At 41.1% G+C, this 18,665-nt stretch overlaps 1 protein-coding gene across 1 annotated transcript in view; it reads right to left on the minus strand.

The window, feature by feature from the left end:
- LOC123967325 (ras and Rab interactor 2-like) overlaps nt 1-11,635 on the minus strand; it is a gene marked incomplete at its 5' end in the record, with an annotated part of 19,664 nt that extends 8,029 nt beyond the window's left edge. The window contains one exon of the mRNA XM_046043389.1: nt 10,031-11,635. Within this exon, the coding sequence (XP_045899345.1) occupies nt 10,031-11,635 (1,605 nt within the window). The remainder of the gene's footprint in view (nt 1-10,030) is intronic.
- Nucleotides 11,636-18,665: the final 7,030 nt, after the last annotated feature.

Raw genomic sequence — 18,665 nt, forward strand, 5'->3', positions numbered from 1 at the left:
GTGTGGCTTTCCTAATCAAGTCCAATCAGTATAATCAAACACAGCTGGACTCAAATGAAGGTGTAGAACCATCTCAAGGATGATCAGAAGAAATAGACAGCACCTGAGTTAAATATGAGTGTCACGGCAAAGGGTCTGAATACTTATGACCATGTGATATTTCAGTTTTTCTTTTTTAATAAATTTGCAAAAATTTCTACATTTCTGTTTTTTTCTGTCAAGATGGGGTGCTGAGTGTACATTACTGAGAAATAAAATGAACTTTTTTGATTTTTGGAAAATGGCTGCAATGAAACAAAGAGTGAAATATTTAAAGGGGTCTGAATACTTTCCATACCCACTGTATGTTGTTTGGCTGGTGTAGCTGACTTTAACATCAGTGTAAACCCATTTCCTTGACAACACCGGAAGTCGTTCATGCGCGACTTTTACAACGATAAAGTAGTTTCGTAATGCATATATGCAATTATAATATGTCTTGTCTATTGTAATGTCTTGTCTATTGTAATTCTGAGTAATAGTGTGATTAAAGCTGTTGTTCTTGTTAAATTCAAGAAGACCAAGATTTTTATTGCTAGTCACGACTGTGAAAGTTTGAGAGTAGCACAGAGGAGAGAGAATGGGGGGTGAGAACAGCGAACTTTTAAGCTCCTGTTATTCTACAGCTGGTCTACCAGGCGAACACAGTAATAATTGAGTTATCTTATTAAGCACTGTTAAATGTTGTTTACAAGTAAATGTGAAACATTTTATTGGTGTGCATGAGAAATAAGAGACAGAGTATATGAATGTTGTTTTTTTTTTTTTTTTAGGCGCTTTGTGTTTGAAACTGTTTATCTTCTAGTCTTCAGTGTTCCATGATACAAAGAAGAATAAATTCTCTTTTCTTTCCTCAAAGCCCCCCCTCACTGTTCTCTTGCAGGTGTCTTCACTTTCTCCAATTGGTGTTTTCCTCTGTCCTGTTGTCCCCACCCCTATCCCCGTTCTCCTGCAGGTGCTGTCCTTTACTGTGTCTGTTTATGTGATGTTTGTGCCCCCCATCCCCATTACATCCCCCCTGTCCGGCTCAGTGACAGATTAACATACAATTAAATAAATAATGAATACAAAGGAGTGTTAAAAACTTGTTCATTAAAGCAAAATCTGTCTGGCACAACATGGTACCCAGCTCCTCCCTCTCTATACAAGGTTACTGGGTGGGGTAAGTAGAAAAAAAAAAAAGACGAGAAGAGAGTCGAAAGAGAACGAACAGAGTTTGTGCTGCTGTTTTTATCAATGAGGTGTTCAAGTTTCTTGGGGTTCCTGGGAAAGTGAGTTCAGTGACTCACTTGACACTTGACTGACTCCGGGGATGGCAAAGACATGGTGGGTTCAGGGGTTCGGGGACAGGACAAGAATCAAGCGGTAGAGGAGCGAGGGGGAGGTCAGGCATCAGAGAGGCAGAATATCTTCATATCTAACTGTGAATTACTTTTTTCCCCCACCAAACCAGAGCTGGTGATTGTTGGACAGTTGAAAGACTAAACAAGATTAATTTAGTGAGTTTTAAAGCAGACCTATTATACTGCATTTCCAGCCGTGTATTGTAGTTCTGTGACTCCTCTATGGTAGTTTTGCATGACTAAAAGTAAAAAAAAAAATTTTCTATCTTGTACTGGCACTTCATGTAGGGCATCATTTCAGCCTCCGTCTGAAACAAGTAGTAGATGCTCCCATCTCTTTGAGACACCCCCATCTTGCTGGAATTCTTGCCCCCGATACTTTCCTTTTCAGTTCAGTTCCTGAACTGAGTTTGTTGTTTTTCTGCAGCTAACTGACCAATAAAAACTTCTTCACGTAAGACTCTTCCCATTGACTAATGGTTTAGTCGACTATTAGGGAGCAGCCCTACTCATCCTACACCATAGAGAAAGAAAATTTTACTAAACTGCTGGATGTGCACTGAAGTGTACTGCCTCGGAGGGAGGGGGGGGAGAGAGAGAGAGAGAGAGAGAGAGAGAGAGAGAGAGAGAGAGAGAGAGAGAGAGAGAGAGAGAGAGAGAGAGAGAGAGAGAGAGAGAGATTTACTGACTTTGAACCAGAAGAGACTAAAATCAGCAGCTTTTTTGCTTAAGACACAGATTTTACTTGTCACAATAGCTGGATGACATCATGTGAGCTAGTCTCTGTCAGTCTGTTAAATTCCACCTCCCTCACTGGTCTTAAAGATGAAGATTAGAATCTTCATTTTCAGGTTCATACTTGTATTTATGGTTTCTACTAGAAAATCTTTACGTGCTTTAATGTTTAAAAAACACATTTTTCTCATTGTTGCTTCAGCTCCTCTTTTGACCCTTTATCTGGATACTCAGTTTTAGCTCTTAGTCTCTTTAAGGCCCCCTCCCTGAAAGCCCACTTGCTTCTGATTAGCCAACTTCCCTGAGCACAGCAGAGGGGTGGGGTCTAGATGCAAAGAGCTGAATCAAGGCCTGCTTTGTGAGACTAGGCCTCATTGATTGCTGTACAAAAACACAACTTCATTCTCTTGTTTTACTGAACCTGGTTTAGATTTGATGGAGAAAATATATTTTGGTTTTCCCTCTGATGTCCTTCAGATGCTCTGCCTCCACTTGATTTATCGAGTTTGTATGTTATCATTTACTTTTGCTGCTAACTACTGCTAACAGCAGCTGCCGCTAGCTACTCAGTTAGCCATGCAGCTAGCCATCCTACCGCTGATTCAGAGCCAGTTGATAACAGCAGCTAACGTTAGCAGCAGCTAGCGGTTACTGATCGTCACAGAGGTTGCTGCTGGAAAGGTTAAGTGTAAGCCAAAACCTCAGATTTTCCTCCTTCTGAATGCTCTGTTTTGAACTGCTTTTTCTATCAATGGCTCTGTTCTACTACACAGAGCTAGACTGAGCCGGTATTCCATATATGGTCATTTGCTCCGCACAACTACACTGTCTGTACCGCTCAGAAGCAACAGCCTGGTAACATACTTCATGGACAATCAGAAGACAGTGGGCTTTGAGAAGGGGGGGGCTTATAGAGACAGGAGCATCTACAGCAGTGGTTCTCAACATTTTTTGGGCCAGCGCCCCCTTATCCATTATCCAGGTCGCTTACCGCCCCCCATTTGCCCTTAATATTGTTAATTTTTTTTTATTATTATTATTGTTGTTGTTACTATTGTTATTAAAAACATGGAAATAATAGAATGACAAACAATTATTTTCCCCAGGTAACAAAAAAGCCATGTGAAAAGTAAGTGCAGTCGATATTGACTACCAGCTACATACAGCATGTTAGCCTCAAAAAGCCAGCTGTATTCTAACATTAACTTAGCTCTCCTTATTAGCTAGGCCCCTTACATGCTTGCTAATAACTTTTAAGCTGGGTCTCCGACATTTTCAGCGTTGTGTTGGACAGATTTGTGCAGGGGTGTGTGTGTGTGTGTGTGTGTGTGTGTGTGTGTGTGTGTGTGTGTGCGTGCGAGAGAGGATGTGCTGCACGAATAAACGTTGCCTGCAGCACTGAAATCAAATACGATTTTAAATAGGCCTAGTAAAAAATTCGAAAATCAATATGTGGTGGTCAGCGTTGATATTGTGGTGGGCCGCCACAAATAAATGAACGTATGGGAAACAAATTTATCTGCTCATGCTCAAAACTTTCTGCACATTCAGAATCTCTTCCAACTATCTGTGTTCTGACATGTAAAGAAAAAAAAGTCGTAATATTACGAGACTAACGTCATTAGCCTTTTCAAAGAGAATTCATAATATTTTACTACAGGGTAAAGGGTCCGCGTGACGAACAAATCGTCATCAGAGGGGGTACGCATGGGGCCTGCGCGGACGTCTGCGTGCCTCCCATTTTTTGTGACCGCACGAACATGTCCGTGCCAGGTCCACGACAGCGGAAGATAAAATTAAGGACTACATGAATTGTCAGTATAAGATTTTTTTGAACTTTAAAACATGCAAAGCTGCCATACAGGAGTCACAGAACAATATAGGACAGGAATAGGGACATTTTGGGAAAAATATTTAAATTCTTGTTGAGAGTTAGATGAGAAGACTGATACCACTCTCATATCTTTACTGTAAATATGTTCATTTGATTCTTAAAATTGTTAAGCCAGGTCTAATACAGAAATAAAACGACAGAACAACCACCTTCTAATTAGCGGACAACCAACTTTACCTCCTGAGCCACAGAAGCTACAGCAGCAGCCTGTTAGCTTAGCACAAAGGCTGGCAACAGGGGGAAACAGCTAGCCTGGCTCTGTCCAAAAGTAAGAAATTCCACCTACCAGCATCTCTAAATGGTGCTATTTAACACGGCATATCTCATTCATTTAATCTTTTTAAAAAAGTGTAAAAATGGCAAAATGTGCCAGACTGATGCAATAATCTTATACAATCCAAGTTTAACATAAAACAGTCCTGCTCATTGATAGATAACATTTCACACAATTATCGAATACATCTAGAGTAGAGATATACAAAGATAGCAGAATAAATAGAATGACAAAATCTCTAATGGTTAAAATTCATATTATCTCATATTTAAATATATGTATGTCATCATTTTGCCCATGCATGTCCTCTAAACAGAATTTGGCAGTGTGTGTTTACAACACTGGAGAAAGGCTGGTATCTTTAAATAGGCAGAAATACTAATGAGGGTACTCTTAATTAAACCAATAATAATTATTAAGTACAGGCCTATACTACACTGAGTTCACTGATGCCAATGAGCCTTGATGGGAAAGGAAGTGATGTGAAATTCAGCAGACTTTGCTCGAGTTTTTCCTGGGTTTTCAGAAGAAAGTTTGACTGAAACTAATACCTAAGACATTATAACACATAAAAAGCAAAGCCCCAGTTGTTGATGTTATTGTAACACATGAACACTTTGTGAAGCACCCCAAACAGAGCTTCATGTCAGGCTGACTCAGGCTATCCGCTGAAGAACAGCCTTGCAGTGTGGGATGAGAGGAATACAAAGAACTCTATTCTGCGACCTCACCCCGCCTGAACACCCCGAAACCAAACACACACATGGCTAGGTTGCTGATTTAGCGCTAGACAGGAACAACAACAGCATCTTCCATTTCTGAAACTCTGATTGTCTCCTCTGAAAATCAGAGATTTCCTTTCATTGCATCAACATGGATACCTTAATGTGATGTGTTCCCTTCATTTCTGCACATTTGTTGTTTTCTTTGCTACTATGTCAGCATGTTACTTTGAAGCAATGAGAGTGGAAGACTAGATTTGGAGGCAAGAAAAAGAGATAGAGAGAAAATGAAACACAGAAACCAAGACAAAATGCAAAGACCGTGTCAGAGAAAGACAGCAAGTAGAGGGGGCTTGCCTCAAATCCTCTGATTGGAGAGTTAGTTTAAAAGAACTACAGAACGGGAGTCGGGGTAAGACAGAGATTGGACGAATTGGCAGACGGTCACCCAGTGCATCTGGGCCGTCCAGCCTTTGAGTTGAGCAGAAAACACTCTGAAGCTTTCACAACAAAATATTGTGCAACTATTCCAAGAACTAAAACCACAGCAGTACCCAGTGTGTCGTCATTGTGAAAAATACTTACTATACCAGAAATTCAGGCACAAGTTGCGACATACAAACAATACATTTTTGTCTTTGTTTTTTTTCCATTCAGACATTGTGTCATTCAAGCCTAAAACATTAATTTTTGATAATCTCTGGGTTTTTTCATTATTATTTGGGGATTTTAATGCTTTATTTGATGGCCAGCAGTCAGGAGAAAACACCTGGGCCTATTTTATCTAAATATGGAAAAAACAATTTATATAAGTGGTCAATGACTTCTGTTTAAGTCTCTATTATTATAATAATAATAATAATAATAAATTTAGAATATTAATTAATTAATAATAACACTTTTATCCAAAGCGACTTACAACTGCTATATGTCAGAGGTTGCATGCCACTGGAGCACCTAGGGGTTAAGTGTCTTGCTCAGGGACACATTGGTGGATGTCGCAGTGGGAATCAAACCCGTGTCTCCTACACCATGTGTCTTATCCATCGCTCCATTGCCATAGGTATACATTAATTTGTACACCTACTCAGTTTGAATAATTATTAAAAAATCCCAAACTGTGTTGCCATAAAAAGCATCACTTCCTGTGCACCAGAGGATTTCTTACACAGACTTTGGACAGCTCTCTGCAGAGCCACAGAAGACATACAGAACCGCTTTCCCAGGCTGAGAAGTTTACAACAACAGATCAATAGAAACTACTGCAGTTCCCATTTGGGAAGAGGCTGTTGCTTGGCCACTGGAAGTGCTGCTTGCACTGTTCTCGAGAACCACTCACCTGATCAACTTTACAGAATGCACCCGCCAAATGTGAAGCTGATCAGAAGGACAGATCAAGATATGCGGACAGTCATACACACAGAGATTCCTTCCTTTATAGTTAGATGCTTCTGCTACAGCGCCACCTGTTGGCCAAATGGCACCAAACGCCAATGCCATGATCACTCAGACATATGTACAGTATTTTATGTCCACCAAAAGTGGTTGAAATAGCACATTTAGGAGACGTGACATTGTTTTATAAGCCATGCCCACACCATTTGAGCAAACTTTGAGGGCAAAGCTGTATGGAATATAAAAAAAAAAAAATCTGAAAAGAGTAACCTTTTCTGGCTTGGTCCAGAGATGTTCTGCACCAAATTGGGTGCGATTGCTCAAAAAACATAGTGGCTAGGCACCTGACGTGGCTGCTTGAGTGACAGGTGGGTACCTGTCCATTAGTAATTGCTAGTCATTTTAAATCAGTTTAATCAGTCAGTCAGTCTCAAATCGAAAGGTGAATTCTCCATCCAGTGACCTGGAGCTAGCAGTACACACACAGTTCCCGTGATTAAGGTGAAATTTATTAACTAACTAAAGTGAATACAAAGTGAGGTTAAATATATCAAAGACAAAACAATAATGATTAAACAACCAGAATGCAATCAATTAGAGTAATAGAGGTGAATGTGAATTTAGTTGGTCTATTGTGGCAAAGAATTTAATTCTAAGGGAGTAAGAGAACTAATGAACGCAAGTTATATGATAAATTCAATCTGGCTAGGAGTTTTAGGACTAAAAGACTAAAGCTAAAGGATTACAGCTAGAGGACGTCAACTGGCCACAGAATGCAGGATTTTGGTTTTGGCTTACTGCGTGTTGTTTATCCCACCATCTGGATGACAAAGGCTCACTGTCGGCTTGGCTCGTTCTTTGTGTTCAGGGCCTCCGTGGCTTGGCACGCCACACGGCCTCTCGAGTGGGTTTTTGGGCCGATGGGGAGTCCTTTGGCTGGCTGGTGGTTGTGGAAAACTAACAGTGGTAGGGCGTTGGCCTGGCTTTGTTCGCTTTTTGATGTCCTTGGTGTTACAGCTGGCGTGACTAACCCACGTGGCTGAGTCTGAACTTCGGTGGGAGTAGCGGAAGTTAATTCGACAGATATAAAGCTTTAAAAGAAACTCTGTTGTTTCTAAATTCAAAGTTGCGTGATTTAAACGGTCTAATAACAAAACAAAGAAAAAGGTAAATTCCCGAGGGTTCGCAGAACCACGTGAATATTGGCTAAGTGCTGTGAGACAAAAGACACATTTAAGAGTCTTGGAGGTATTTCCGGGCCGAACTCTTGATTGCTGGCGTTGCTAGGAGCGAGACGCCTGGGGAGCAGGCATGAGGAGCAGAGAGCGGAGCATGAGATAGCGGACTAGAGCTCAAGGCGCTGTGTTTGTGTTACCTGGGGTGTGTCTCCAGGGGAAGGGCTTTTAGGTCACCTCTGATTTCTGTGTCTTAATTTTTAATATGGTCTTAAAGCCTATTTGGTGCATGTTTTAATCTAATACCTTTCCACAATCAATTCTTAAATGTCATAAACAATTATACAGTTCTTAGTTTCAAGCATTTGATAAAAGGAAAGAGAAAGTTATTGTCCTTTATCTCAACTTCAGAGGTAGTAGGTTTTATGGTCAAAACTTCCCAAACAGCACTTGGAGTGGAGCAAACCTTACACCCGTCCTTTGAGGTACTTTACAGATACCACACCATAAATCAGTTATGAATACGCAATACATATTTGATAGCCAAGAATCTTATCCAGGATGAGTACAAATATGTTTGATCTCCTGCTTATTCATAACTTAACAATAGAAAATTAGCCTTAGCTAATTTTGCAGAACATAGACAATTTTCTGTATTTGGATGTCTGTATATGTATGTATATGGCCAGAGGGAGGATTGTTATGGCAGAAAATTGTGTCCTCTTGTAATCTTTTATGCATGTTCTTTTACTATTATTACTACTACTACTACTACTACTACTACCATTGTTATGTCTTAGATATATTTATTGTGTTTTTATCCTTAAACATCCCTTCTCCTATACTCCTTATGTTAGTCCATCCACATTTACGCGGGTTTAGGTCAGAGCTGTGAGATTGTTTTGGTGTTTTCCCCTCTTGTTGTTCCTCTCCTCGAATGTTCATTCAAGGCTGAGAGGGGATCTCTGTTCCCCAAAACATAGAAACCTAGACTGTGTAAATGATGATGCATCCCTTTGCTCGGGGCCAGACGCCCGAAGCTGCCCTAGGCGGTAGGTCTCTGGACCAGCAGTATGTGTGTTGTAGTACTTCTGTTTATTCTCTTTTATTAATAAAATCTTGAAAGACAACGGTTGGTTGTAACTCAATTATTTGCTTAATCCCTCACCAGGAATATAATTTCCCGCGACAGAGATCAGAACTGCTTCTTAGTGTTACATGTAAAACAATAAAAACATGAAAATTTAAGATGTCAGCATTCAAGATTAGTGTTCATGTTATGTGATGATTACTAATCAAAGTTTTTCACCCAATTCATGACCTCATAATTATAGCCCTCTGGTGAGCTATTAAAATGGAGCCAGTAGAAACAGGTTGTACAACCACCCCCTTCCTTTCGAGATAAAACCCTCTTTGTGTTCTTTGTTCACATGCTACTCTGTCCATGGTCTAATGCAGCAAACTAAATCTTGATCTAAATGATTCAGACACTATTTCAGTAGGTGTGCGTGTACTCGTATGTATCTGTGTGGTTGTGTCATGGCATTGTAAGATGCAATAAAAGAGGGATATAATAAAGGGTAAAAAGATGGAAATGCAAATATTAATATTGGATTACAGGATATTTGCGCTCAGTTTCAAAAGGTAATACTGATTGGATTGTTCACCGGTCCTTACTTTGATTTTCCAAATGAATACTGACTTACCAAATGTAAATGCTCTGTATTTGTATAGCGCCTTTCTAGTCTTTTCGACCACTCAAAGCGCTTTCACATACATTCATTCACTGAGCCTGTGCTCAAACAGAAACTAACATTCACACACATTCGTACACTGGTGGAACACCCACCAGCCACCAGAGGCAATTCAGTTCAGTATCTTGCCCAAGGATACTTTGACATGGGGATTGAACCGCCAACCTTCCGATTAACGGGCAATCCGCTCTACCTCCTGAGTCACAACCGCCCCTACCTACCATTGAATATACATCTCCAGCTGCAAACACGTGAGCACATCCAGCTGCAAACACGTGAGCACATCCAGCTGCAAACACGTGAGCACATCCAGCTGCAAACACGTGAGCACATCCAGCTGCAAACACGTGAGCACAAGTTTTCCAATGTCCTCATTACTAAAATATCAAAGTGAAACTGCTGCGTCTGCATTAAAATTGCTTTCTGTGACCATAAAAATGTAGATTTCTCCATAAATACATAACTCATTCATACTTCCCAAAAATAAACCTCCCTCCCTGTTGACTTGAGGACAAGGTCATAATGCAATCGAGCAGTCCCAGCATGTCAACTGTGAACAACTGACCAAACCTTTAGGCACACAACATACACCCACAATAACTATATTTAAAGCATGGCTGACATTGTTTCCACATTTGCAGTGCACAAGCCACTGCAGCTAGAGGAAAAGATGGTGGAACTATTTAATTTGGTACTCACCTATCTGGTCTTCAGGAATGAGGCTCTCAATTGGCGGCTCCAGCTCAGAGCTCTGTTGCAGGTAGCTCTTCATCTGAGTGATAAACTGGCGGAGAGTCTGCAGAAGCTCCAGTCCAGATGCATAGCTCTGCCAGGCCTCGGTGCCCGCACCCTCGCCCATGTAGCTCAGGAAGTCCTGCACCAGGCAGCCAAAGTATGAGCCTTTATCGCTGGACAACTCTACCACCCTGCGGATCGCCCTCTTCTCGGGCGTTAGCAGCGAGTTGAAAACCCCACTCATCTTGTGCAGGTGCCCTCGCAGGGCCTTCTGCAGGATCAGAGCACTGGCACTAGAGCGACGCTTTGTATGGTGGCCTGGTGGCATCATGGTGAGGTCCTGGTCTTGGTCACTCTCGAGGCTGACGCCATTGTCAGGCTCCTCTTCGTCCTCGTCATCCTCGTCAACCTCATCCTCCTCCATGCTGCAGTAAGGCAGTTGGGATGGTGGGAGGGAGAAGGGGAGGTGGGTGTTAAAATCAGCCACAGTGGGGGGACTAGGGTCATGTAAAGGAGGAAGGAAGAAGGCTGAAGACAGATCCAGAGAGTCTGAGGAATCTGTGGAAAGGCTCATGTCACTTAGCCTCTGACCTCCGCTACTGCATTCCTCACCTGCTTCTTCTCCTGTCCTTTCTGCATGCTTGCTTGTTGTCATCAGTGACAGGTCTGGAGGACTGCTGGAGTCCTGGGCGGGGACCCTGGTAGTTTTAAGCAGTTTGGCCCTAATGAGGGCTTTCTCAATATTGTGGTCCTCCAGTGCCAAGTGGCACTGGGCATCTTCCTGACTGGAGGATGGTGAGGCCCTGGTCTGACGTGGAGAGGATGAGAGAGATGATAGAGAGATGGGCAGGGATGGACAAGGAATGGATATGGGAGTACTGATGCTGAGTCTTTTGGGAGGGGAGGATGAAGGGCTGATGCTTAGCGAGGAGCCCAGACGAAAAAGGAGGCTGGCCCTCTCCTCTACCTTCTCCTTTGGGACATTGATCCAAGAGATCTTCTCTGGCATTCTGCGCTGTCGGACGGGAGGGGCTGAGTGTTGTGCCACAAAGCGAGGTGGGGGTGGACGAGGAGGTGGGGGGCTTGACACACTGTCTGCAGTACTCAGCTTCTGATTGCTGCTGCTGGTTTCAATGTTACTGTCTTGTAACTCTGTGTTTCTGCCAAGGCTCTGCAGATTGCTTTGACCTGACAGGCTGCTGTCACTGTGATCAGCGCTACAGACCTGAGGACTGTCTCTACAAGAGCACCGAGTGTCCTTGTTGGTCGTTTCCAGGCTGTTGCTAATGGGTTCCTCCCTCAGGCCTTGATTTCTTGTGCTAGAGAGATTTGAAGTGGTGCTGTCGTCACCGTCTTGTTGGTGAACCTTTATGAAGAGGGGGTTGATGAAACAAAGTGCTCCGTTGGAGTGCCAACACTCAAGCAGCTCAGATGGGGTGCGAGTTTGAAGCCGAGGGCGTCCTGGGGTGGTTGCCAAAGAGACAGGCGGAAGTGGTCTGTTGGGAGCAGCTATTCCTGCCAAGGAGACTGAGCCCTTCCTCCTGTGGCACAACGGAGCATCCCAAAAGCCTGTGTGAGACAGTGAGAAAAATATAATATGTCTGATTTTCATTTATTTCAAGTTTATTTAACAGGGACAATGCACACTAATACATAAATCAATGTATAATGTGCATAACTATCCTGCTGTCCCTGGACAGATAGTAATAGGTCACACCTAAAAAGATAAAAGGATTAAAATAGTACAGTAATACAGGTCAAGCCCAATATAAGTAAAAATTGACTAGATCAACATAAAAAACAAACAATTGGTCAATATCAACATCAGCACCAACACACACAAGCCAAACTGTAACAATGTATAATAGCAATGGCATACATTTTTGGACATGGTCAAAAAACAATATAGCTAGGACAATAAACAACAGAGGTTTAACCTATCTAAATAAAACCTCATAGGCATAGCACAAGAAGCACAGACAGGATAGAAAAGACAAGATAGCAGCAAGATTTAGGGCAGCATTTACATTTAAAGTTTTGCCCGTTTAAAAACATGTGCAAACTTGATATCACCAGCAAATTAACACGTAAGCTGATCTACTAATGGTGTGCATGCAGAATGACGTCTTTCAAAAGTGCAAGATAGCACCTGTTGTTCATTTATTACTTTTGCCTTAATGAATATGCAGTTTGGGGCGTTCCTTGTTATTGTGCAAAGTAATGGGAGGGTAACATGCAAATATATTTATTTACTACACGCAGTGTGATCTAACAAGCCAAAACGCAATTTCACATGAGGGCAACAGCATCTGTATTTAATATGTTTGAAAGGAAGGTGCAAACCACCAAGTGTTGCGCAGAGATGGCTGCTGTTATCGTTGGCAGAAGGAGACACAGCCGTAATGAAAGAAGACGTAGAGAAATTAACAATATTAGATATTATTCTATATCCAACGTATTGAAATACAATTATTTATTTGAAGAACTATATGAATAGAATAGTTATTTGTTGTATTTTCCTTTAGCTTTGGCAATACTGTTGTATTAACTTTCACGCCAATGAAGCAAATTATGTTTCGACCTGACTTTTCTACATGAGATGGAAAAATTTAGAAAGTTGCGTGGCACTGCGAAGAGCCCCCAACCGCAGTAGTGCATGGATCACGCGTAAAATTTATCCAGCCAGAGGGAACGATCACCAACTGTTCACAGTGCGCCAGTCGTAATAGCGACACAACCCATTGTAGGTATCGGAGAGGGAATGGGGCGTTGAGCTGTAGAAGGAGATCACGGAGCGACCGGGCACGGTGTGGACGGTCGGTGATTATTCCCTCTGGCTGGATGAAGCATGATCTGCTGGCATTTCCTCGCATCTGGGTCATTCCAGCATACTGTATGTTTCTGCTGAGGTTTCCCAAAGCTGTTTTTCCAGGTGTGTTGTACTCAGGCAGGTACATACGATTTCCACATACTCGGGACGCACTGAATGAAACAAACCAAGGTTTTTACGCAGTGGCTACTTTCCTCCCGACTCTCCATGGCGGAAACCATTAAAACACGCAAAACCTTCATTTAAATACTGCCAACTCCATTGTGTTTGCTTCTGTAGTCATCTACGCAATAATTCTTAGTAAATCACCCATAACAGGTACTAAAATTGCGTGTGCAATATTTTAGAATACACACACAATTTAGTACTATTTATTCGGGATGGTAATAAATCGGGCCCTTCGTGTCTAAATGTAATGTTGACCTGTTAGCCACTTCTTTAAGTTAAATTTAAAAGAAGCGCAAGTTTTAATTTCCTAATGTGAATTGGGATAAGGTTCCATTCACGAGCAGCACTGACTGTAAACACAACACCAAATGCTTACAGATCTACAAGGAGTGCAGCAAGAGGTGACTGCATTGTCCCATTGAGGAAAAGTGGATTCGGTCAAACAGTTTTTTCAAACTGGCTCAGTATAGCCTACAGGAGGAGCCACTCCATGTAAAATTTTGTTCATAAGACATCTGTATATGTAATCAAGTTTTTGAAACTTGAAAGGTTATATTTTTTAAAAACATGACAATGATTATAGCAATAGCACTGCCAACTTTACTTACTACTTATTTTTATTTAAAACAGGGACAGTGCATAGCATTTCTGAAAATATGCTAGAGTTAGTCAAAAAGGATCATTTTCATCTGTAGTCTCCAGCAGGCAATAGTACAAACGTACTCTTTGTAGCACTGAAAATACAATCAACGATAAAACCTAAATATGTAGATACAAACAGTCTGTGCTACATAAAAAAAAAAAAAAAAAAAAAACCACTCTTGTGACACATAATTAACAAATAGCATGAAAACAAAATGTTTAGCCTAGTGAAGTGTGGATATTATGTACAGAGCCTATGATAAGCAGCATGCGTGTGCAGTCGACTTACTTAGCTCTCCTTATTAGCTAGGCTCCTTACATGCTAATAACTTTTTAAAGCTGGGTCTCCAACATTAACAGCGTTCTGCTGGACAGATGTGTGCAGCTGTGTTCATGAGGGAGAGGAGAGCGAACGAGAGAGTGAGAAAATGAGGGACGGGTGAGCGAGAAGGACAAGCAAGAAGATGTATGCGCTACGGCGCTCTGGAATCAAATACGATTTTAAATAGGCCTAGTAAAAAAATCAAAAATCTATGTGGTGTCAGCGTTGATATTGTGGTGGGCCGCCATAAATAAATGAACGTATGGGAAACACTGGTTCACACTTTTTATTTCTAATAAACCAAGCTCTTAATGTTGGCACAGTTTCTTATGTGTTGCTGTAAGTTGTTCCAATCCTGAGAGGCTCTGACAGAAAGAGTAGATTGGCCATATCTCCTCTAGTTGTTGGGCCGGTTTTTAATGTGATGTAAGTAGGAGTGGTGGAGGAGCCATATTGTGTAATATCGAGACACAGTCTACCGTATTTCACGGAGTTTGCATGTTCTCTCCTGGTGCGCCGGCTTCTTCCCACCATCCAAAGACATGTGGACTAGGTTGATTGGTGACCCTAAATTTGTGTGAGTAGTTGTCTGTCTATGTGTGACCCTGCAATGGACTGGCGACCTGTCCTGGGTATACCCCGCATTTCGCCCGACCCTGTACACAGGATAAGCGGTTGACGATGGATGTTTACATGTTAAGTTGTTGACATTGTAATCTATTAAATTAACATAATCCATTTAGGAAAGGTATTTTAACCCACATACAGAACAGCTTTCAATATTGTTCCTGTTCTAAGTGTAGTTTATTCAGGAAAGGGGTCCAAATAATTTTCAAAATCAATATTGGCTCTTTTTCACTTTAATTACGGCATCGGCTTCCTAAAACCCACCCTCGGGCCCTAGCAAATGCCAAAGAAATATTTTTTTCTAATGCTTCACTCCAACAGCAATAATTACAGTGTGAAGGTGACTGTATGTGTATGTGGAAAGTAACTAGTTATTCTCTATGTAACCCCCAAAACTCTGGTACATCTTGAACCATGTGTTGTGTATCAGTTTAGCCCCTACCAACAATAAAACTGTCAGTTGTCAGCTATTTGTTTCCTGCTGTTCTTTTTTTATAGCTTACAGTTTTATAGACTCAAACCAAACTGTTATACCACAGTGAGCGGCAGCAAGAAATAATATGCTGACAAATCATTAACTTATGCCAACTCATCCACCCCCAATGACTCAATAGTCCTGTAATAGTAATAGTCCTGTAAGTCCTACAATTACAACCAGTCTCAAAAAACTCAATGCTGCTTTGTGCAAAATCACTGCTCTCTACCTTTGTAGTCTGAGAGGGTAGACCTGTCAGGGAGGATTTTTCCAGGAAATGAGAGGACAAGCGCACTGAATTACTGTAACAACAGTTTGTTGAACCTTTAGAATCCAAGCGTACCAGACAGAGCAAAACAAGACATACACACACCAGTGGGAACAATACAACATGAACAATATGAGTTACAGTCACAGAGCAGCTCCTTCACACAGCTACAGAGCAGAAAAGAGAGGGCAACAATACTCACTGTGATCTCAGCGATGCAAATGTGAGCTGTTAATCTCACACTCCGTGTAATTTCTCTGTACAGTTCTGATGGTACAGCAGAAGACACAGTGCTGTATCTGCACAAGCTGAAACTTGACTAGCTTCTCTGGCTCCCTCAGGCTCAATCTGTGTTATGACTCATTCGTCTGTGGGCTGGCACAGTATTCCCGCCTCCCTCCCTTTCAGTTGAAGTCTCTCTCTCTCCCTCTCTCTCTCCTGACACAGAAAAGTTTTTCCTACAGTACAAAGTTTATTCTCTATTAAAATTTCATGCTTTTATTACTGTATAAACTATACTGCTATTTACTGTAATATTAGATACAGTTGATAATTACAGTACAATTTTTTCTTGACACTTGTAATTTGTGGAATCGTTTTGATTACTCCGTTATATGTACAGGCATGTTCACACAAGTACATGCAAAGCACACCAAAGCGCTACAGTGTTTGAACGCACACACAAACACACGGTACACCTGGGGCAGAGAGGAATGTGGTTTGGAGTGGTTGATGTTAGTCCTGGGAAAGTCAAAGGTAAGTCAGGGATAACTTGTAGAGAGATATGACAGCTGAGCTGGAGCTAAAAATACAGAGCTAACACACTGTAGGGGACATGAAGTGAATCACTTTGCCTTCTTCTGGAGCTGAGAATATTTCAGAAACTTAATTACTGACTGGAGGAATGTAGTATTTACATCAAATAGGTGGCTCAAATAAACATACTGCAATTGTGGGCAGCATTTGTCTTTTTATTGAATTTTACCATGCTCCAACACTTGAGCTCAGTTATAAAAAGTAAAAATCATCTTAACTGCTATCTGGCTGAGTCTGTTGGTTTTACTATAAAAATAACTTTAAACTTGAAAACTTATCAAGTTTAAAGTTCTTCACACTGTCCCTCAGTGTGACCATATAAAGTTTGGAAATTAGTATATTTTTCCTGTTTGTTGTTTAAATGGTGGATTAGCTTTTTTAAAATTGACATTAGATTTTGGAAAACAGCAGGAGCCTCTGACCTGACAAGATAAGCCAAACCTGCAGCAGAGGAAAGTAGATCAAGCCCTTACTTACAGACACTTGTACTGTAGCTGCGCCAGGACTATTCAGGGACAACCCTGTTTCTCCAAAGTTTAACCTACTAGTAAACTCTAACCAGTATACTGACAACAAACATCAGTATATCAAACATTTAACTGAAAAGCACAGACAAGCTGCTAAATATGAGATGGCGTGCATGCAGTTTAGCTAATGCGTAATACATTTTTCATGAAAACAATGCCATAAATATCCTAGCTGTGTATTCATTTTGCAAGTATCACTGTCAAAAAGTCACCAAAAGCCAATGTATTTCATTTATTTCAGGTATTTGTTCCACTAAATACAAAACAGAAGACATTGACCTTTGAAATACGAGTTTGACAAATAATCTTAATTCAAGATCCACTTTTTACTTTTTGTGGAGCTGTTATCTGCATCATGTGGCCTTCATGAAAACCGCTTCATGATGTTGATTTGAAGTTTGAATTTAAATAAAATTCTTTGATTTTTTATGTTACTTAATTAGTTCTACAAATGCTGATATAGTGTGTTCTGACCTCGTAGTGAGGTAGGCTAACTCAGCCTACTTCTGGATGTGCGTGGGTGGAAATCACTTTACACGACAAGGAATCTCCGTTTATGAACTTTACTGAACTTCAGCAGGTGAGTACAGAGATGCAGCTGTTTACTCCAGAGAAGGCAGTTATGCTGGGTTGTGGCTAAACTCGTGGCAAGTATCAGAATTTGGGTTTAATCAAATTCTGACAACCCAATGTACAGGAAAAACATAGGCTTGGTGGTATCCAGTGTAGAAATACTGATCGGTTTCTGGGAATGTGGGATAAATAGTTTGGGGGAACATGTTTTTCTCAGATGTCTCCATTTGGGGGTCTCCATAGTAGCTGGGATAAACTGGTCCTGCCAAGCTTCTCACACTTCAACTTAATAACTTGATAATGAACGTAAGCGCCTTCAAAAGGCATCACAAAATATGACAATCACAAACAGTATCCTTAATCAAACTGTCATTACAGGTGGAGAGCCATATAACAGGTAATTAAGTTATAACGAGTCAACAGTACTTTTCTCATGTTTCCCTGCCATAAAGGTTGTTCTTATGTCAGTCAGAACTGATTCATAAGCCGGAACCCTTTAATAGAAAATACAGAGAAGATGCATGTCTGTAGGTCTGTATATAATAATGTTTGCCTTGCTGGTCATATAATTAGAATATCATCAAAAAGTTGATTTATTTCAGTAATTCCATTCAAAAAGTGAAACTTGGATATTATATTAATTCATTCATTCATTACACACAGACTGATATATTTCAAATGTTTTTTTCATTTAATTGTGATGATTAAAACTGACAACTAATGAAAACCCCAAAATCTGTATCTCAGAAAATTAGAATATTGTGAAAAGGTTCAATATCGAAGACACCTGGTGCCACACTAATCAGCTAATTAACTCAAAACACCTGCAAAGGCCTTTAAATGGTCTCCGTCTAGTTCTGTAGGCTACACAATTATGGGGAAGACTGCTGACTTGACAGCTGTCCAAGAGACGACCATTGACACCTTGCACAAGGAGGGCAAGACACAAAAGGTCATTGCTAAAGAGGCTGGCTGTTCACAGAGCTCTGTGTCCAAGCACATTAAAAGATTGTGAAACAAAACCCATTCAAAAATGTGGGGGAGATTCACAAAGAGTGGACTGCAGCTGGAGTCAGTGCTTCAAGAACCACCACGCACAGACGTATGCAAGACATGGGTTTCAGCTGTCGCATTCCTTGTGTCAAGCCACTCTTGAACAAGACACAGCGTCAGAAGCGTCTCGCCTGGGCTAAAGACAAAAAGGACTGGACTGCTGCTGAGTGGTCCAAAGTTATGTTCTCTGATGAAAGTAAATTTTGTATTTCCTTTGGAAATCAAGGTCCCAGAGTCTGGAGGAAGAGAGGAGAGGCACAGAATCCACGTTGCTTGAAGTCCAGTGTAAAGTTTCCAC

This window comes from Micropterus dolomieu, unplaced genomic scaffold, assembly GCF_021292245.1.
Source record: "Micropterus dolomieu isolate WLL.071019.BEF.003 ecotype Adirondacks unplaced genomic scaffold, ASM2129224v1 scaffold_272, whole genome shotgun sequence".
Lineage (NCBI taxonomy): Eukaryota > Metazoa > Chordata > Actinopteri > Centrarchiformes > Centrarchidae > Micropterus > Micropterus dolomieu.